Below are 22,164 nucleotides of genomic sequence, written 5' to 3'. Positions count from 1 at the left end.
AGACCTACTGGGAGTGTATCAGTTTGTAATATGGAGCTGAAAATTGAATTAAAGGGTAATGTATTTTAATTTTCATGCATTCTAACTAATCTATTGCAATTAAAAACCTAATTAAAATCTAATTAAATACAATTAATTCTTATACTTTTAATGCCATGTTTGCTTCATTCTACCATGCAACTTTGAAATGCCATCAAACATTTTACTTATTTTCTTTAATGTTAAGAATATTTTACTAGCATGAATTAGTTTGTTGTTGCATTCAAACAAATGTGCTTCACAAGGAATTGTTTCTGTAGGGGTTGGTTGACTAAAGTAGGTGATCTAGAGGAACAATCTTACAGGAATTATCTTGTCCAGAACTAGTAAAATTATGTACAGCTGAGAAATCTACCCCCTTATCCTTTATTACAGGGGTGTCAAACATGAGGCCTGCATGCCGATTGTGGCCCCCAGAAGCAATTTATCTAGCTCCTATTATAATTGAGTTCTCCCAGAGTGATAATTGGGTTCTCTCATATCTTGAAAATATGAACAAGATTTGCACATTTTCTCTTCTGTCATTTGCAGCTAATAAGTTTCTTTGTAAGAACTAAGTGCTTATTGCTGGCCACCATCAGCTTAATGATGTCACTTTCTGCTTAATGATGTCACTTCGGTCTCTTAGCAGGCACCATGAATGCTAACTTCAACCCTCTGTATGAAACAAGCTTGACACCCCTGCTTTATTATAACTTTAAAAAAATATTTCTGTATTCATGTACAGATGCTTAAATTTCTGTATACAGTACTTATATGGGACTTCTGTTGGGATATAATCTTGATCTGGCACTCTTCAGCTTCAGCAATGCTGCAGCTTTACAAGCTTCTAAATTATTCACAGGATCCACCCTTTGTTATAACTTCTTTCATAGGTCCAGCAGTACAGTTATGGACCTGGCACCTATGCTTCTTCCCTAGCATACTTACCTAGGCTCACAGAGTCCCGTGTGTTGCTCTGAACGACTCCAGAAGCCTTCTGAGGCTTCTGGCACAATCTTAAAGAATACTTCTGGTTTTTTGACAAAAACTGGAAGCACAAGATCATGCACTTAAGTACTTAAGACAGTGGGTGCAGCATCTGGGGCTTTTGCCCCCCCCACCACTCCCAGGCCCACCATGGCAGCAGTACATTTATTTGTCTCACGTACAGCCCAATCCTAACCTGTGCTGGAACAAGCAGGCCAAGTGGCCTGTGCTATATCCTGGGTAGGTGGCAGCTGGAGCACAACTCAGAGTAAGGGGATTTATTTCTCCTTCCCTGAGTAATGCCTCAGCCACCCCATGGGGTACTTGGATCTGTGGCAGCAAAATTGCTGGCACAGATCCAAGCCACCCGGTGTAACGCTGGGCTGGCCAGGAATATGGCCTAGATCACCCAGGCCGGTCCCGTCCCCCCCGGGCCCAGTCCACCCACTGCCTTGCCCACCCTACCCTCCTCCAGCCCCGGAATGCCCTCGTTGCACAGGGCGGTAGCTGGGGGGGCAGGGGGGTTTTGCCCCCCCCGAGCCAGCAGTTTGCCCCCCCCCAGAACTTTTTCCAAACTTGTCTTTTTATCTTGTCTGGTGTCAGTTAGGGATGATTTGAAGCCCTTTTGCATTTTTTTTTTTTTGTGCACTGGAGGGAAGAGGGCTTGGTGCTTCTGGCAGGGATGAGAGAGAGTGCATGTGTGTAGAGTGAGTAAAACAGGGTCTTGGAGGGCTCTTTGGAAGTTATGACCTCTGGTCACCCTGCCCCCATCCAGAGCACATGGAGAGCAGGGCTGTTCAAGAGAAGCTACAAGGAAGGTAGGGAGAGATTTCTACTTGTATTGGTGGGAGGGGGGTGGGGAGGGTACTATTTCTTCTACTGTGGAACATGCTAATTACTACAAGGTATTGCTGTGGCATGACAGGGAGAAACGTTTCTGTTTGGAGAAATCATGGTGGGGTCTTTACCTTTCATATATATTTTTAAAATTAATTGCTGCTGCTTGGGGACTGGGGAGACCCTTTTTCTGGTGGAGAAAGCATGGAAAGCATTTGAGTGAAAGAGAACCAAGAACTTAAGTGTGGAAAAGGTTCTAAGCAGGGGCGGATCCAGTGGAGGCCATGGGTGTATACCCCCCCAACTGTCCTGCCAGCAGGGAAGGGCACTGGAGATGGTGAGCAAAATCAGGTGTCAGGGAAATACCCACTAGGCAGGTGCCAAGGAGATTGGTTGGAACGGGAGTACAGGTCTACCCACCCAGCAAATAGCCACAGAGGCTATAAGATCAATCTGGAGCCCAGGTCTACCCAAGCAGGTAGACCTGGGCTCCAAGTCCAGCAAATAGCCACAGAGGGCTGAGGGAGGACATAATTGAGACATAAAAAATTATGTAGGGGATGGATGTATTTATTCTATGCAAATTATTATTACATTGCTTTACAGATAATGAATGCATCTTTCAATAATCCCCCCCCAATATTTTATCTTCATGAAATTTGGGGGAGTTACGGGTCTTTGATGTTTCTCCATACTTATCCCTTCATTTTGCACACCAGTATAGATACACAACGTAATTGCCCCCCCCCTGAAAAAATAGTCACCCCCCCACCTCTAGAATCCTGGCTATGGGCCTGCGTTGCACTCTTCTGTCATCCTCTCTAACACATTGGCCTCCCTAGACTGAGGCAAACTTATTCTTCGCCGGTCCAGATCTGCCCCTGGGAGGCCAGCATGCATGTTTGCACTGGCCCACCTGGCTCATGGGTCATTGTGAATGTGCTGTAAAGCACATTCATGACATTTGTAGGCTGGTGCAGGGAACTTATGCTAACCGATCTCCACATTAGGATTGCGCTCACAGTTTCTCCAGTGAGCTCAGGGTAGCAAATATATGCTTATCAATTTTTATTGTTACAACTTCATGAGGTAGGTAAGGATAAGAGAGACACAGTGGTTTGTTTGTGGCAGTGAGCTTTACAACTCTCCCCAATTCCAAACCAAAATTCTGTACTTTGCCATACAAGCTTTCAAGTAAAAACTGCCATAGGAAAAAGGATGTGAATGCAAAGCTGGAAGGTTCAGTGTCACTATATACAGTGGTGTACAGTGGCGTAGTGGCGTAAGTAGCCGCTATATACAGTGGCTACTTACACAAGTAGCTGCTAACCAAGTAGGTGCAAAGAAGATTCTGTAGCCCCCCTCTGCCGCAATGACATCAAATTTAATTAGTTTGGGTCTTTTTATTTGTAAAAGTGAGTGAGAAATATTAGCTAATCTTTTGAAATAGCAAGCACTTGTTGAAAGTACTTGTTGCACTTTTACAGCACAATCTATTCATATCTACTCAAAAGTAAGTCCCATTGTGTTCAATGGGGCTTACTCCCTGGTAAGTGAGGTAAGGTAGGATTATAGCCTTACACAGTTTGAGAGGTGTAGGAGGGGGCTGGGGACAATCATAAGAGCCAGCAGCTTACCTTTAGGAAGTGGAATTGAGGAATTATATGAATAAATGATGACTCCAAGCCACGTGCTGCTCAGTGCTCCTGCTGCAACTTGCCTCCCAAGCTGCTGTGCATTGCTTGCTACCCTCTCCATGTTCCTGCACATGTGCAGGTAACCTATCACAGTTAGCCAACTCAGAGCCCAATCCTCTGCAAGTCTACTTGGAAGCAAGCCCATTATAGTCAATGGGGCTTACTCTCAGGATAGTGTGGATAGGGTTGCAGCCTTGGAGCCCAATCTCCTGCATGTCTACTCAGGAGCAAGCCTTGCTAGCTTTGCAGAGACAGTCAAGCTGCTGCAGCCTTGCCAGGAGGAGAGAGGAGGCTAAGGGGGAAGGCAAATGGAGAGGACGTGTGGGGAGCAGAGGAGAGTAAGAGGCACAAGGAGGGGGAGAGAGCGATGAGCAGCCAGTCCTGCTGCACAAGGAGAACACCCTCCTCAGTCCAGGCTGGGTTCCACAAGGGTCTCTGGGGGCTCTGCCTGCCCAGCAGGGGCTCCATCACACACACACCCTGTCCTGACAGTTCCCACTCTCCTCACAAACACACTTCTTCCTTCCTCTCCAAAAGCAGGCAGGCAGGCACCCTCCCTCCTCTGCTCCCCACACGTCCTCTCTTGCCATTTAAGCCAAAGAGGGCTTCAGGGGGCAGCATGTTGAGCAGGACAGGTGGGGGAAATGACGGAGGGAGTCAGGGCTAGCAGGATGGGTGAAGGAAAGAAAGAAAGGTGCGCATGTACCTGAACGAATGGAGAAGATGTGTGCACACCGCCACTGCCAGCTCCTCCGTGGTGCCTGTTGCAACTGCTGCACAGGCTAGACTGCCTCTCCCCCCCCCCACAAACAAGTGATTCCTTCCATCTCAGCTGTGGGGAGGGGCAACTGTACGTTGCCGTGACTGTTGCCTTCCCTTAGCCTCCTGCGCTCCTCCCTCTGAGTGCCTGCCTGGCAGGGCTTTCTGCAGCAGCTTGATCATCATGCGCGGTCATTGTTGCCCATGCATTGTTGCCCCCCAGCCACATTGTTGCCCCCCAGCCACATTGTTGCCCCCCAGCCACCTTGTTGCCCGGTGCATTTGCTACCCCCGGCACTCCCTAGCTATGCCACTGATTATATATTATGTTGGAAATGAGAAACTCCTCTGGCTTATATCAGTATTCCGTATGTGTTTTAAAACCAATTACATTTTGGGTGCAATCCTATCTTGCACTAGAACAGGCAAGCCAGTAAGCTTGCACTGTATCCAGCAAGAGATAGGGCACCACAGTGGCTCAGCCAGAGGTAAGGGGAAACTCTTCCCCTTACCCCCAGGTAAACCACTGCAGCCCCTATAGGTTTGCTTAGACTTGTGTCACCTTCTGAGGTGGCGCAAGTCCGAGGAGAGTCGAGTGACTTGAAGCCACTCTATACTGCTTGGGAAATGCGGTTGGGATCTGGCATAACTGCTGGGTCCTAGCCGAACCTCCTGCTACCTGCCCCCAGTGCTGCCCACTGCCTGTCCTCCCCCTGCTCTGGAACGCCTACCTCCTACCTCCTCCCTGCCTCCTCCCCACCCACCCCAGTGTCTTACATTGACTGAACTCAGCTGATGCAAGGCTCAGTCCCTCTGTCAGCGTGGAGGCTGAATTCAGCTTCTGCAGGCCAGCGCACCTCCATGCGCTGGCCTAACTCACTCACAAGGTGGCGCAAATGTGCCTTATAGCTCAAGGGACTTGTGCTGGCCTAAGGGTGCCTGATTGTTAAAACATTAACATATAAAGGGTGCAATCCTAAGCCCTTATGTCAGTGCTTTCTAGCACTGGGTGCCAATGGGACGTGTGCTGCATCCTGCATTGTGTGTCACTCACGGAGACCTCTTCAAAGTAAGGGAATGTTTGTTCCCTTACCTCAGAGCTGCATTGCCCTTATGTCAGTGCTGGAAAGCACTGACATCAGGGGTTACGATTGCGCCCAAAGTCTCCTAATATATAGCTTCTGAAAATGCATGTACCACCTTTGGCTTTATCTTCAACAAGAGTCATAGCCCAAACCAAACATGCACTGTTGCAGCCAGGCTGCATGGCCTATGCTATATCCAGTACAGGTTAGGAGGATGCTAAAGGTCTACTTGGAGTAAAAGGAAATTTGTCCCCTTTGCTGGGTAAAGCCCCAGCCAGCTTATGGGGCTCTTTGTGCCAGCTATTTAGCTGGCACATATCCAAGAAGCCCAGTGTAATGCAACAAGGCTTGGGAGGTAATATAGGATATGGCGGAAGAGGCCTCCATTGTTTCTGCTCCCTCCCTGGGCCTGTCTTACCCTGTTTAGGCCTCCGCAGCTCCAAAATGTCTCCTGCCTCTAAAATACCTTCCTGCCATCCTCCCCCCACCCCTGCACCAGTCATCACAAAACTCACCTCTGCCAATGTCTGGAGGCCTGGTTGCAGTGCTGGCAGGCCATCATAGGCTATCCCACCAGTGCTGCTTGCTCGTGAATTGGTGTTTAGTACTTTACGATGGGTCATACCGGCGTAGCTGCCAGTCTTGTGCAGCATAGGACTGCACTGTCAATCTTTTAAGCTCCTTTGCTGTAAATGAACAGACAGGAGTTGCGGAGAAATAAGTGTTTTAAACATACTTTTATTACCTTGCTGGCCTTGACTAGCAGAGAAAATCTAGGATAATTTTGTAAGCATGTGATTGTTCTTCACTTTCATTTTGCCATTATGTATGAATCATTTATTGTCATTTCAACATGTGCATGTAACATTGTTTTTACTTTTAAAATATGGGCCATTGTTATTCTAATATAAGTTATTGATTTACCTTGAAGATTTGGAATGTGTAATACAACATGTTTTCTACTCTTACATTTATTCTGAGCAGCTAAAGTAGACAAAATTTCCTTTGGGAGTTTTTAATGGGAGAAGCCAGTCTCTGAAAATAACATTAGCACTGAATTGTACCATAGAAACTATGATATTACAAATCAGCCTTGTTTATCTGAGCCTCATACAGCTGCACTGTTGTGTAACATGAAGAGGCAACCTGCAGGTATTCTTGTGGGCATTTGAGGGAGATCTTGGATGCATTCCAAATTCTTTTGAATTCAGAGACAGAAAGAATTGCCATTGACTTGAACAGATCCAGACTGAACCTAAATATTCATAGTCTGGGTATTTGCCACTTGCTTACTGGCTGTTTATAAAGTGAGCCTTATGCCAAGATTGCTGTTTCTGTTTCTGGCCAAGTATTTTGGGAATTGAGCCATCCGGTCTTAAATGTCTGCTTGTATATTAGTTATTTCCTCTCTTTCCCTTGCCCAACTTCCTTAAAAAATATTTTGAGCTGTACAAATTAGTAAAATTTAGCTATGTATTCACTATTGAACAGCTTAAGTTCAAGATTCAAGTTTTAAGATCAAGTGGGCTAGAAGACTCTGTTGATGTGGTTGCAACAAACTAACATGATTATCACTCTGGAAGTTGAGGATCTTACTGTCATGATGTTCTGATTGCTGACCACCATGTGGTAATGGGGAGACATACCTTATGTAACATGCTTCTCATGCACTTTTAGACTTCTCAAGGGAAGACTGAGACACATCATGGTAATCTGTCCTGGATTTCCTTGTTATGTCTTAGCCTGACCACTGGGGAAAGATTCCCCAGTGGCATGAGTTTTAAGGCTTCATTGCATGCCTTTCCTTCAGCCTGGGTAGCCCATCATCCTAAGCATCCTTCAGCACAGAAGCCTGTTGTTAGAGATGAGAAAAAGTACCACCCTTACTTTGGCCACTCCTTACTCTGCTCCATATGCACTCATGCTCCAAGGTCTCGTAGTGTTTGGCTCAGATGAGCTATTAGAAAGTGAGGAGGCATCTAGCTCTTTTTTACAAGACAGGAAGGTTGTTTTTAAAATAAAAAGATTTATTAAGACAAAGGATTCATTAAAGGGAAAGAATTTCTGCAAAGTACAAAATAGGAAAAAAAAAGGTTCTTGTGATTCGATGAGCAGCAATGCAAAAGAAATCAGAAACAGTTTCTACCACCATGCTCTCCGCTCTAAAACAAAACAAAGCATGGCCTTTCCCAGTTTGAAGAGACACTTAGCCAACAGTCTGAGGCAAAGAGGCAAAGAAGGAAGGCCCATAGCCAGGGAGACAGACCAGGGACAGACTGCACTTGCTCCTAGTGTGGAAGGGATTGTCACTCCCGAATCGGCCTTTTCAGCCACACTAGACACTGTTCCAGAACCACCATTCAGAGCACGATACCATAGTCTTTTGAGACTGAAGGTTGCCAACAACAATATTCTGAAAATATATACATGTTTTACAGCCCAATCCTGAGCTGCCCGGGGCGCCCAGGTTCAGCGGCACCGAGAAGGACAAAAGGACTTTTGTCCCCTTCCCCCAAGTAAGGTAAGCAGCCCTGCAGTGGGGTTACTCACTTTACCGCTGACCAAAAGGTCGGCGGTAAGGTAAAGGCACTTGTGTAGGGTGCATAGACCTACACGAGTGCCCTGGATCTTGTGGAGCGGAACTCCGCGGACCCGCCTCCCATCCCTCCCCCAGGCATGCCTACAGCCTGCCCCCCTCCCCGCATCACACCTCCCCGTCATGCCTCCTCCTTGCCCTCTCTCTGCCCCCTGCTGGCCTCCCCCCTCCCCAGAACGCCACCTCCCCGCCCCCGCCTACCATTCTGCAACTCAGCAGTCCAGGAGACCACCGACCTGCGGAAGCTGGGCGACTGCCCTGCGCTAGCCCAGCACCGGCTGGCACTGGGCTAGCACCGGTGGGAGCCCGGTGGCGAGGCTGACAAACGTGACTTATGGCACGTTTGCAACAGTGCGACAGCATAGGATTGGGCCCTTAAATGGGGAAAGTCTAGCAATATGTGAACTTTGTCTGATTAAGGAACATAAATGGAGCTTTGTAGGGTTTTTCCAGTGATTGGGAGGTACGGCTTGAGCTTTCTTTTTCAACATATATTTGCCCCTCATATATTCCCCTTTGACTATCTGTTATCTCTGTCTTCTTTCTTTGTTTCTCTCTTCTTCATCCACCCAGTCCTTATCCGTTTCAGTGGATTACAGCATAAAAAGATACTGCACAACACCAAAGTGACAATTTAAGGTTTTATTTTCTATATGTTGACAGATATTTATACGTATTTTCAATATGCAGACCATAATCAAGATAATAACACAACTAACATTTTCTTCTGGATAGCCTATCCTCCCAAATTAGCTGTCTTAAAAGTAAACTATATGCTATAATTTGTTGAAAAAGGGAAACAGGGACTCTGACTTTTATTCTATTTGGTTTTACTGCGTACAGCAAACTAGTCCCAGGTGATTGAAAATGTATGATTTCATTTCTGGCTGCAAGTTGCTTAAAGCAATACTTAGATTTTCAGTGTGAACACTGGCAATTCAGTTGCAAAGGATGCTGCGGTTTATGATTTAATTAAAAGTCTCTAAGCTGTACTCTGTTCTCATTTATATTGGTACAAAACATCTGGGCTAGTTCCATTAAAGTCAGTGGAATTTTCAGTGAATAAAATAAGTCATTGTTTCTTAAATAGAGTTCAAAATACACAATGAATTGGTGAAAGGAACAAAGCAGGAGGAGTACTGATAACTTCCAACCCAAGTGTATATGATTCTAATAGTTAAAAGGATCAAACAAAATCTAACTAACTTCACAGCTCTTTTAGATCCCAGTGATTTCATTGGGAGAGAGTTCACCATTACTTCTTCTGTGGGAGAAGTAGGATTTTCAATCTGAAGTCCTAGGAATATTTACATGACAGTACAAGACAAGTGAACTCAATGCAGGCTGAAGCTTGCCACAATGCTTTACTGCAGTGGTTCTCACATAATTAGCACTGGGACCCACTTTTTAGAATGAGAATCTGTCAGGATCCACCAGAAGTGATGTATTCAAGCAGGAAAATTTTTTAACAATCTTAGGCTGCAATCCTACCCACACTTACCCAGTAAGTCCCATTGACTATCATTGTTAAAATAACATGTATAGTAGCTTGTTAAAAGTACAGGCCTGTAACATTTTCCCAAATGCAGTCACATACCATGGTAGCATCAAGTCTAATATATTAAAAATAAAATATTGAAATGAATGGGGACCCACCTGAAATTGGTTCACGACCCACCTAGTGGGTCCCGACCCACAGTTTGAGAAACACTGCTTTTCTGAACTTGCTAGTGGAACTTACCTCTGTATAACAATGGATAAAACTGGGCTGTACAATTGCAATACTATGTGCACTAATGGGAATAAGATCTATTGAACTCAAGGGGTACATTAGATTTGGCTGGATCATGTCCTTTAAGTTTTAGTCTGGTTTAAACTTGGATCTTCAGGGACAGAAAATATCAACCATCTTTCCCTTTAGCTCACTGATTTATGTATTCACATGGTCAGACTGCAAGTGATCACAAAAGCATCTGGTTTTCTTTATTATGGAGGACTGAAAAATATACATAATACTGTGCTTGGGAGATGTGACATTCTCTCCTTGAAAAATTACTACCTCTACCTTTGCTCTGTTCAGAGGAAAACAACATTTCCTCATCAGCTTGCACAGACAATAATTTGCCTTTTGAGAATATAACTATGCCTGTGTGCAGCCCCATTTTTATGCTGCTGCTACTGATGCAAAAATCCTGAAGATATTTACTGACAAGTAGTTATCCTCTCTAATATACCACATTTAACAACTGGAAGTAATTTCTACTATTTGACCTAGTTCAGGTTGCAGTGCTAAACATGCTTATTAGGGACTATTAAACACAGTGAAATAAACTTCTGAATAAACATGCTTAGGTTGTAATTCCACTTCTCTGGGATTCAGTCCCACTGAAATCAACACAGCTTTCTTCTCAATAGACATGCATAGGATTGCGCTGTTTGGCTAGTATGCAGATTGCAATCCTATGCACATCTATGAACAAGATTAACCGAATACAGTGGGGCTTACTTCTGAATAAACACCCAGTTGTGATTCATCAGGGATATTATCACCACCATTGTGCGTATGTGTGCCGCTGGTGTGCGAAATTTTTGTGTGTGTACTTCTTTGTAAGATTGTTGGGTGGATAAATTCAGGGGTCAGCAACAGATCATTTAAGTACTAAATTTAAATTTCAGTTTAGTAATTCCCCTGAAATCACAGCTCACTGATCTACAAACTTATGCAGGCACCAGTGGCCAACAACATGAGGAATACTTGACTTGATTTGATTTAAAGCAGCAGTACACTCCAAAGTACATTTTCTGAGAACTGACTTCCATGGAGTTGACTTGATTTTCTTCCCAATACAGATTTATAGCTGTAAATTGGCTTAAACCTAAGCACTTTTAAAGAGCAATCTTAAGAACATTGACTCAGAAGCAAAGGCTCTTCCAGACAGAGGTGTTTAGTATGGAATGCTATTTAAGCAGAGTATGTATATGACATCACCACCTATCTGTGCTTCCTCTACTTTTCCTCCATACTTTCATCACATTTTAAATGGAAAATCCTTGATAAGGAAGTGCATTCACTGCAAAGTGTGGATGCTTAAAAGTGCTAGTGATCCCTTTAGCCACATTTTGGAACTTCCACCACAGCACTCTTCCACCTTCACCATTCTGTACATCTTCCACTGTAATTTTCAGTTTGTTTGCTGCATTTGTAGCAGTGGATGTATGGGCAATTAAAAAAAAATTCTAGGCAACATGAGGATGTATTGATTTGGTGCTTATATTTCATTAGCATCAGAAGCAGAGCTGGGGAGGGTGGCGTGGTAAGTATGGCACACTCTGCAATGCATTATGTAAGTGGCCCCCAGCATTAGTGCCATTTGGGGCAGCAACAGCAATGTACCATCGATGCCCTGAATGGCTCCTTCCTGAGGGGAAGGGGCTGCTTACGTGATGCATTGCGGAGCATGCTGTACTTATTGTGCTGCCCCCCTCTAGCTCTGCTTCTGATTAGCATGAACACCATTTCTGTGCTCCAAACTGTATTAATGCTTTCAGGAACTTGGCTGGAAAGCATGAGCACAAGAACTTAAGGGCAAAAGGGGAGATTCTTTTTCTCGTAGTAATGCAGGGAGTGAATACCTTGCCAGTCCTTCTGGTCTCATGTAAAGCCAAGCCTCCTGCCTCTAAGGAACTCTCTATATTTTCTATCTTCTTTTCCTATATTTTCTATTTCTACCTCTGTTCCTCAAAGGGATTTACAAAGCTTTTAATTTGAATTGGTGTGACTAAAGGCCCAATCCTATCCAACTTTCCAGCACCAATGCAGCCATGCCAATGGGACATGTGATGCAGCCTCTGGTGGAATGCCTTTTTTTACTCACTCATTTTTCTCAATCAGCCTCTTCTAATCAAGATTGCTGCCATCAGAGGTGTCCTTTTGGGCAATGCTGCTACACTGCCCCTCCCACACATGCTTCCTTCCTTTGCAGCAACATATAAATTGGAGGAGCCTGCAGAGCTATCTGGTTGAAGAATGGGCCAGAGGTGAAGGGAGGTGCAGGGAAGCTGAGGGAAAGCATGCACACAAGCCCCTCACGCTCATAAAATCAATATGTTAATACTTAAAAAAAATCTGAAACAAAAAAACACGCACAAAAGATATTTCAGTGACACCTGTGCATGACCACAGAAACAACAGTAAAGGGGAAGGATTGTGGAGGGAGGGACCACTACCTTGCATGACTTTAATTGGACACATTTATGTTCAACAGGTCTATCAACAGCTACTAGACATTATGTGCTGTTTCCAGGTTCAGTGGCAGCATGCCTATGAATACCAGTTGAAGGGAAACAACTGGCTTGTGGGCTTTCCAGAGGCAGCTGTGGGAAACAGGGTGGTGGACTAGATGGTCCTTTGGCCTGATCCAGCAGGATTCTTCTGATGATGACTAAGGGCCAAATCCTATCCAACTTTACAGTACTGATGCAGCTGTGCCAACAAGGTGTGTACTGCTCCGTGCGGTGGTGGGAGCCAGTCACAGAGGCCTCAAGATAAGGGAATATTTGCTCCCTTATCTTGGTGCTACATTGTGGTGGCATTGGTGCTGGAAAGTTGAATAGGGTTGGGCCCTAATCTGTTGGGTACTGTGGAATACCGACTGGGAGGAAATTAGAACTAAGGAAGCGCATAGACAGTGGAAGGGGTGGAAGCAGCAATGCAATGGTGTTTGTGACTTTTGCAAACACAGCTATGAGGCAGCATTTTCAAATGCCATATCTGAAAGAGTACTAAGTGCCAATGAACTCAACTGAATATACAGTACTGGCTAGAAACTGTTCAGGAGTCTTGTAACTCATCCACACTAACTTTGGCTTAAGCACCATTTAATACCATTGAACTTAAGGCCATACGTACACATGAGCACTGTGGATGCGTGCCTCCAGCCAGAAGTTCCTTTCTCTTTCAAAACAGCTCTGAGGCTTGGCAATCCTGATTAGTGGCGGAGCACACAGGGACAGAGAAGTTCATGCTGTGCCATCCTCCCCCCCCCCCCCGAAAATCACACTGCTGAAGTGGTCATTTCTCTTTGGAGAGCAACTTGTTTCAGCAAGGCAGCGTTTGTGGAAACAACAACGCACAGGGATGGGGGGGCATAAAGCCACCCCATCCCTGCACGTTCCAGTTCTGATCGGGATTGTTGCCCTGTGCAGCTGCTTGAAAGGAAAAAGGAGGTGCTTGCAGTTGGGAGTGTGCCTCCATGCTTGCCCTTGCACTGAATAGGCGTCTAGTGTGGCTTTCAAGAACACTGGAGAGGGGGCCAGGAAGAATTATGATTCTTCTGAAAAGAAGCTGCCTCTCCTTTCCTCAGAGTGCCAGCATTTGCTCCAACTCTGCACAGCTTCGGGGCGCAGCCAGAGGTGGGCGTGGCGAGGCCAAGCCTCCTAGCAGAGAGAGCTCCAGCCGGGACAGTCTGGTGGAACGCGGAAAAGGCCGCGCCCCCTGCCATCCTTGGCGCGTGCCGCCTCCCCGGGCTTGGGGGGAGAGGCGCGGAGAGGGCGTGCTCGCGGAGCCCCGGGCTGGGAGGGGCGCGGCTACGTGCCTCTGAGGCTGTGGCAAATGTCCTTTCTGACGGGTTCCTGTGGGAGGTGCCGCCCCTCCTTCCCGGGGCGGGCAAGGGGCGCGCCCCTCTCCCCAGAGCGCAGCGGGCTCCTCCAGCCGCCGCGGAGTGCGATAAAATGCCCCCGCTCGGAGGGGAAGCAGTGCCGCCCCCGACGGCAACCCGCAGACGGGGTTCCAGCCGAGCTGGCTGAGCAGGCGCCGGCCGTCGTCATGCCATGGAGAGCCGGGGCTCCGCGGTGCTGGGCTTGGGGCAGCTCCTAGCGCCCTTCGGGGAGCACCAGCCGCCGCCGCCAGAAGAGCTCGCCTCCTCCGTCCCACCATGGCGAGGGGGCGGTTCGGAGCTGGAGGAGGCGAACGCGCTTTTGCAGGCGAGGGACGAGGCAGGCAGAGCTGTCGAGCGGCGGGACTGCGCGGTGGGAACCGCCGCGGAGAGAGGCGAGGAGGGGGAGGCGGCGTTGCTGGAGTTGCGCCGCCGCCGCGGGCGCTCCGTCTCGCTGCCCGCCAGCCCGACCTTGGCCGCCGCGCGGCTTTTCCCCCGGGGGCTGCTTGAGGACGAGGAGGAGGAGGAGGAGGCAGCAGGCGGGGCGCCCGGGCTCGGCGGCAGGAGCTGCTGCACCAAGTGCAAGAAGCGGGTACAGTTCGCCGACTCGCTGGGGCTGTGCCTGGCCAGCGTGAAGCACTTCAGCGCCGCCGAGGAGCCGCAGGTGCCGCCCGCCGTGCTCTCCCGCCTGCAGAGCTTCCCCATGCGCCAGAAGGACCTGGAGGAGTTTAGCGCCGCCCTGGCGGGGCTGGGCGGTTGCGCGGCGCCTCCTTTCCCGGCCGGCCCGCCCCGGGCGCCGCTGGTGCCTCTCTTCGAGGTGGCGGCGGGGACGGCGCGGCTGCAGCGGGACCGCGTGTGCCTGCAGGAGGCGTCGGGGACGGCGGTGGCCGGCTCGCCCGCGGACGTGAGCGGCGTGGTGGCGGTGCTGGGCTGCCCCGGCCCCAAGGAGGTGACGGTGCGCTACACGTTCAACGACTGGCTCTCCTTCCTCGACACCCCCGCTGTGCCCCTCGACCGGGAGCCCGCGGACTCGGAGCCCTGCAGCCCCGTCGAACGCTACCAGTTCACGCTGTGCCTCCCTCCCGGCCTGCAGGCGGGCGCGGCCGTGCACTTCGCCGTCTGCTACCGCAGCCAGCAGGGCGAGCGCTGGGATAACAACGACGGCGCCAACTACACCTTGCGCGCGCGCAGCCCCGAGTAGCCTGCCGCTTCTTTGCCTTGACACTGCTCAGCCCGGGAGATCGTCAGCCTGGAGCTGCTCCAGCCTCGACGGCCGGGGAGGAAGAAACAGCGGTGCCTGCCTCCCCCACCCAGCGCTGAGCCCCACCGCAGCATCTTGGGGCATCAACACCCAGCCTGCCAACGTGCCTTCCCCCTTCCAGCGGACCGAGCTGTGGAGTGGATCAGATGGTCTTCAGTGCACTTGCACTTCAGCCTTGCAAGCTCTGGGAGCGAGCAAGAAGTCCGCACAGCCTGACACCACCTGGAGTGAGAAGGCTGCTCCCCTCCCCCTGGGAAGCACAGTACTTCTTGCTTCAAGTTGATCCACCTCTTTCAGGGAGGTAGATCTGTTGCTTGGAAATAGGTGCTTACAATGGAGTAGTGCATATTGGACTTCACCATGAAACTGCTGCATTTTCCTCTTTGGGATCTCTCTCTCTGCATAGAGACAAAAGTGAGTTGCCTGTTGGAAGCCAGATCACCATCGGTCTGAAATCTTGCAGAAAGCCATTTCTGCCCCTGTGCCTTCCATTAATTCTGGAAGCAGAATCTGAAAAGCCTAGAAGAATGCTTCAAAGATCTAAGTGGAGAAATGTGAACCGTCCAGGATGCGTCTCTTTTGAAATGTGCCTTGAATGAAAGTTCTTTCTTTATGCTGATAGGGAAGGCAAAATTCAAGTTTGTGCTTTGGCTGCAGTGTGTAGGAAATGGGGTAGTCATTCATTGGCTACAGCATAAAGTGCTTCTTTTGCACTCTGAGAAATGGCCAAATCTTAGCACAGATTTGCACGAGGGCTTGTTTGCAAAAAGGGAATTTTTTTGTGTACTTGTTCAGTGTGTGTGTATGGGTGGATTTTTGTTTGTACTGAGGATTTTAGGGTCTGATGTAGTTATACAGGACTACACAAAGTATTAAGAACAACTAAAGCATACTATCTGTGGGACTTTATGGTCCATGAATGGTATGATTTATGTTTGACTGTATAGATCAGTTCATATGACAATTATGGATCTAATAGCCATTGGGGAAACTGCACGAAAATCCTGTGTATGCCTAGGGTGACAAGATGTAAAGGAGGACAGGGTGCATCTGCTTCTAATACATATGTAGAAGAGGAAATTTCAGTAGCCTTTTCATCACATGTGGAACATGGAACACTTACATCTGCCAAATTTTTTTCTTGCCAACTCTTGTAAGCACGGGAGCCCCTGTCCTCCAGTCTGAGCTCCTTGCCTATGGCTGACTTGCAAACATTCCTAGCACATAGGATTAAGCTTTTTTCAGCTCCCTTCAAAATTGTCACATGCTACTGTTTTCATGGACATGCAGAAAGTATACGCCTAATGACTAATGCTCACTGGCCACAAGCAGTGAGCAAGCATATGGAGGAATTTTTTTAATAGTCTAGCTGGGGTACCATGCAGGCAATTGTTGTCATCTTTGGTGTATACAGATTGAGGACTGAATGCTTTTAAATGTAAATTCACTTACTGTTTCTGAAGCTTTCCACCTTAGTATACTGTGACAACTGTTGCTGACAACTGAGAAAGTATGTTCCATCATTTTAAAATGTGAGCATGGTATTTTTTTCCTGATGTCCCACCTCTCTTTAGCTTGGTGGACTTCTTTCAGGACTGTTGTTACTCTGAACATTAATGCACTTTCACAATCATTAAACTAGCTATAAACTTACTATGATGTGACTTGAGCTGTCATTCTGGAAAATTAGTTGCTAAAACAGGTATCTGAAGGAATAACTCTTCTTTGGGACTATGTCAGCCAGTGGGATTGCTGTGTTATACCCTTAAAAGCTTGTCTAGCAGTGATGCTATGTTAAAGTGTGTCAACTTTTCCTAAATCTTGACAGATGGCCTAATGATTTAAAGAGGGCAATAGTCGCTTTACCATAGTCTGGCAAATTCGTAGGTATTTAATTGTGCAATTTCTTACAAGATTCATTCTCTAAAACGTACAGTATTAAGTCTTTTCCTGTTTGGAAGTCTGATAACATAACACTGTGGACCTACTAGTGGTGTGGTAAAGGTTAACACCTTATGGGAGGGGGGGATATTGAAAACAGTAATGAGTGACTAATAGGTCAGGAGGATGAAATGCCTGCTCTTTATTTTAATGGTACTTGCGTGGCATGTGTGTAAAGGCAATGAGGAGTATAGGCACCTGCAAGATGAAGGGAGATGTAAGCTGATAAATTTTGCAGAACCGTACTCAGTTACAGTATATTTATGCTTTGCTTTGCAGTTGTAGCTTAGGTATGACTACATCTTTGTCATAATCACCTGGCATGTTGCTTAACAGATGCATTGCTGGGAAACATATATGGTTGTTCGTATGGTAAGGAAGTGGTGCTTACCAATGGAGGGGGAGGAGGAGAGGCACTACAGTTAACACTGCAACACGTAAACATGTATGACAACAGGAGCATTTGCCAATCCTAGTTCCTGATCCTCAGTATGTATTGCATACTGTATTTGCCTTTGCTTGTTCCCCTTCATATGTTAGTGTCTCTGAGGTGGACACAACAACAAATGCTGCTCTTCTGTATTGTGTGCAGCCACACAGAATCCTGCTTGCTGGCATTACGACTTTCATATTGTGTAGAATGTAATCCTTTAAAATCTAGGTATTGTTTGGAAATCTCATGGAGTACCTAAAGAGTTAAACTGCTTTTCTGTTTGTCTTTGAAGCAGACACAAGCTGGCAGTCCTAGTGATTCTTTCCATAACCTTGAACTCTGTAGTTGAAAACTGTTTGGGACAAAAGTTAAAATGTAGTTGGAAGTCCATCTCTTTTTATAGGATCAGTGGAATAGAAAGAGGTGGGTACCTGCCAAGGGCAAATATGTTCTCTTAAGACTTCATCTGTCTCTACCAAAAGTCAAACTTTCTCAGCTTGTAAAAAGAACTTCGTCACTTTTTATAAGACAGCATTTTCTAAGGCATACCCCTTACAGATTTTCTATTCAATTAATTCTAAAGACCTTTAAAGGTAGTGCTTGAACTTGGCACTCCTTTGTAAATATCTGAACACCACCTATTTTCTCTGATAGATAAAAACAAAAAGATACTGTGCCAAAGAGCCAGCAGTGAGTTATTGTGTGTTCAGCATGAACATATAGTTGCCACTATGGCCCAGAATAGTAAAGATTCTGTCCTAAGAGGAGGAGAAGCAGGCTTATGTTTTTTGATACAACAATATTCTCATACACTGAGAAAAGTGAGAGGTGTGTGTATTTAGGGTGTGGAATAATGTTTTCTGTTTATGACTTTGGGCAGGGACTGAAATGGAAGATTCAGGCAGAGCTCTTTTCATGCCAGCTCTGGTGCACAATATGATTTGTTGAGGCCTCTGCTTTGTCTTTTTTAAAGAACTTTTCCATAAACTGAATACTGTACAGAAGTTTTTAACTCTTGCCTGAGGAGTGAACAGACTGGTATGCCCAAGCCTCATGGTCTCTGAAAAATATTATCTGCAGCTGGCAAGGAGAAAATCTAACATGCTGCATATTCTGGTAAGAACTGGTTTCACCAGAATACACACTTTCCCCTGTACTTAATGTCATTCCGATGGCATTCTGACCAGAAGAAATATTCTGAGGACTGAGCACCCTGAGATCTTTGCTAGGATGCAGTGTATCTTAAATATATGGACTGAATTTTGCATGTCAAGGATTGGCAACTCTTCCCAGAGGAATGTGAAATATGCTACTTTGCCTTTCACAGAAGATGGGGGGATGTTGGTTAGATCAAAGTTTTTTTTTTTTTTTTTAGATTTACTGTCGGAATTACTTCAGTAGGCAAGCATTGTAAATCTTTCTGCTTAAAAATACCTTGCCCTGTGAATCTAATGAAATTGCCTCATTAAACTCCCAGGGCAAGGTATTTTTATTCATAAAGGTTTATAATACTTGCTTACTGAAGCAATGCCTGTCTGCTATATGGGGCCACATAATTTTTTTGGCCTTCAGTTTAACCACATGTGTGTTCTCAAGACCAAGCAAATGCAGACTGAAGTGGAGAGGACAAGCTGGGATTTTCAAGCACCACAGCTGTTAACATTTTACAGGGTTGGTAAGCCCAAATGTTTCTTTTAAATAAGCCTCTGTTTCAGTAATGGCTTTGTTTTCTTTCTTTTGTCTTTGCCTGAAGGGCTGGAAACTTGATTTGTTTAAAGAAAAAAAAAACCTGTTAGAAACCATTTTATAGCACTCTGACAGGGAGAGAATATAGCTTGAAAGCAAAACCAGAGAGAACATGTATAAGAACAGGGAGCTATTACAGTTTCCTCTTCTCTCATAAGTCTCATTCTGGCTCACCTGCTCACATGTACTAATTACTGCTAGAAACTGTATCTAAGTCTTTTGATCATCAAAAGGTGGCTTTCCTCGCAACATTTTGTACAGCTTCTCATTTAATGTGAGCTTGTAGTACCTATCCCTTCATTTACAGTGTAAATCATTTATATGTTTTACTCAGGAGTAAGTCCCAATGTGGCTTACTCCCAGGTAAATGTATGTAAGACTGCAGTCTTAATATTTCTCTGGCACTCTATGTCCTTTAAAGGTTGGTAGATCGTGCTCTCAGGTATGGTACTGTGTACCAAAGCCTGAAAATATTCCCTAGCCATGTGGATTAAAAAAGAAATGCTCCTGAAGCTGAAAGGAATATTGTTTGTTAAAATGCCTGACTGAGTTCTAGAGGATGTCACAGCAGGTCAAAATCCCCTTGAAATAATTTGCTGGAGGCAGTATGTTTTGTGCCTATCCAGTAGATGTTTTGAAGCTATTGCAGTGCCCTTAAGGAAGCCTTGTACCCACTTAGAAGTGAAAGATAGCAGAGGCATAGTGACTTAGTAGTAATTGGGGGGAGGGGAAACCTTAGGGTATTTTTTTTTTTTTTGCCATGGCATGATTGCTGAAGACTGAGTTGGAGCAGCATTAAGGCATGCCTGGAACTTTGTACTTATAAGGCATAAACTGAACTACCTCATTATGAGAATGCAGAGATATGACCAAAACATAGTACAAGGTCAAGAGTATGTCTCTTCTTCTGGAGGAATGACCTCAGTTGTTTCTATCTTATAAGCTGCCCTCTCAGCTGGGGTGCATTCCACAAGAGAGTGAGATTCAAGTGTGTTCAGAGATGGTCTTTCAGTGGAATTCTTCCTAATAGCTCTGGACCCTTTATGTGTGGGTTTCCAGAGGCAAAGCCACTGTTACTTGGCTGACGAAGTGGGATTTTAGGAGCCTATTAGCTTCAAGGTTTTTCAAGCAAGATTATTCGGTTATTCCAGCTTGACTGTTGGTAATTGTTAAAAGCTAGTGTGCATTTACTGGTGATTGACCTCTCCCTTTTGCATTGGTGTTGGCTGTTGTGAGAACATGGGTGTTGAAAACAAAAGTTCTAGTTGTCAAGATCAAGCTGAAAATCCTAAAATTAGGGTCAAGGAGGGAAGTGAGGGGCACTACAAGTTGCCTTTATCTTTAAATTATGGTGGATTCTGACAGCTAGGCAGGAATCTATTCATTCTGCTTCAAAGATTTTGTGCAGCATATCCACCCAGAGTAATTTGGCATCTGCCATGTTCATGCAAATGCTAACACAATTTGTTTTACATTCATATTAGACTATAATAATAAGCTTTGTCCCCTATTTCTTTTGTGACTTTCCATGGTGCCTGCCCTCAATCTCTAAATGATGGTAGCACATGCAAAGGAGAACAAGTCAAAAAAGCATTTTAGCCTGATGCTGCCAGGCATACAAATTTAATATTTAGATAAGCATTTTAAAAGACTGTCTGGGGATAGCGTGCATGATCATCTGTCTCTCTGAGCATAGAAAAGGCAGCACCCTGTTCAATTAGCTGGAGCTATTTTGTTCAGAAATGTTTGTTCATTGGTGACTTTCATATTTCTCACTATGTTGACATCATTTCAAATCCACAAGTGCTTTGACTGATAAATGGGAGATCCATGGTATAAAGTATAGTTCTTGATACTTTTCTCACTCCTTCATAAGCCTCACAATGATTATCTGTGGAATTATAACCATTGCTCCTGAGGCTCAATCTACACTTATAAAGAGTGAGCTGATAAGAATTTGAACTGTTCCACTTCAGGTGGAGAGGCATAAAAAAGTGAGGCCTCCCTGGGGGGGAGGGGTCTGACCTGCCCGGCCTTTCCCAGGGGGACCCCCTGGTGGAGGCCTCAGACTAGTTTACCAGAAGAAAGGGGGGTTATATCACCCAGCTCCCCCTCTTTGGGTTGGCAGCATTTGCCAGTCAGGAGCAGGGGCTGCTGTCAGCAGATCCTCCTGCCTGTTCTCCCAACTGCCTTGTCATCCTTGGCCTCCAGGTTTATGTAGAGCAGGCCCCTACCCTTTCCTCACAGGGATGATACAAAAAGGGTGTGTCTCTAGGACTGCCCTCCCTTAGGACTACCACAACTCCTCCCCTTCCTCTCTCTGTCTTCCTCCCACCTCTTCTCACCTGGAGCTGCCAGGGTTGTTCCTGAGATGGCTGGGGAGGCTGCTGCCTCTGCTCTGGTCGCTGCCTTTGGGGGGGGGGTGGGCTGGTCTGGTCTGGTCCTGCCCACCTGGGTCCTGTAGCTCTGCAGACGGTGTCAGGTGGTTCAGCTGAGTGCTCCCCTTCTCCCTTGAGGTGGAGGAGGGGTGGCTGCCCAGCAGCTGAACGGCCTGTGTTCTGTCTCCCCCCTCCCTCCTCCAAGGCGGAGGGGAAAGCGGGGGGGGGGGGGTTTGGTGTGCAGTGTTCCTCTGCTATGCTTTGCCATCCACAGGAGTGCCCAGGCAGCATATGGGAAGGAGGCCCCATGTTCCACTGGCTTCCTCCCTGATCCTCTGGCCCAGAAGTCTTCTCCCTGGGTAAGTTGGGGACCTGTGGGAGGAGGGGAACCCAGACACTTGCATTCAGTAGACCAGGAAATCAGGCAGTGGTGTGTGATAAACATTTCCTCAAATATTTGCATACTTTGTATATACAGGGGAAGCATTCAAAAATGCTGCCTTACCTTACTGTTACAGTACTGGGTAATGGGTAGATTGGATCTGAGACACCTGTTTGTGTAATGGACATATGAGCAGGTATTTGACAGGTGTTTAAAGTCAAGAAAGATTATTTGCTTAGTTTATACTGCAAACCCAGCCATATCTACACAGAAGTAAAAACCATTATGTTCAAGGGAACTTGCATGGGAATAAGTATTCCTAGGGTTGCAGCCTTAGAAGCATGAGCACTGCAGACACTCACCTATAAGTCGATCTCACAGATAAGA

At 46.3% G+C, this 22,164-nt stretch overlaps 1 protein-coding gene across 1 annotated transcript; it reads left to right on the top strand.

Annotated features, from left to right (window-relative positions):
* The first annotated feature begins 13,592 nt into the window (after positions 1-13,592).
* On the top strand, positions 13,593-16,551 carry PPP1R3G (protein phosphatase 1 regulatory subunit 3G). Its single transcript, XM_066624865.1, has one exon. It carries the CDS (start codon positions 13,812-13,814, stop codon positions 14,835-14,837), a length of 1,026 nt encoding a protein of 341 aa, XP_066480962.1. The 5' UTR covers positions 13,593-13,811; the 3' UTR covers positions 14,838-16,551.
* Positions 16,552-22,164: the final 5,613 nt, after the last annotated feature.

This window comes from Tiliqua scincoides, chromosome 4 (assembly GCF_035046505.1).
Source record: "Tiliqua scincoides isolate rTilSci1 chromosome 4, rTilSci1.hap2, whole genome shotgun sequence".
Classification (NCBI taxonomy): domain Eukaryota; kingdom Metazoa; phylum Chordata; class Lepidosauria; order Squamata; family Scincidae; genus Tiliqua; species Tiliqua scincoides.
Note: the sequence above shows the minus strand (reverse complement) of the source record. Positions and strands in the feature narration are given on the sequence as shown.

Coding starts and splice junctions, on each gene's coding strand:
- PPP1R3G (XM_066624865.1), top strand. CDS start 13,812: ATGGAGAGCCGGGGCTCCGCGGTGCTGGGCTTGGGGCAGCTCCTAGCG.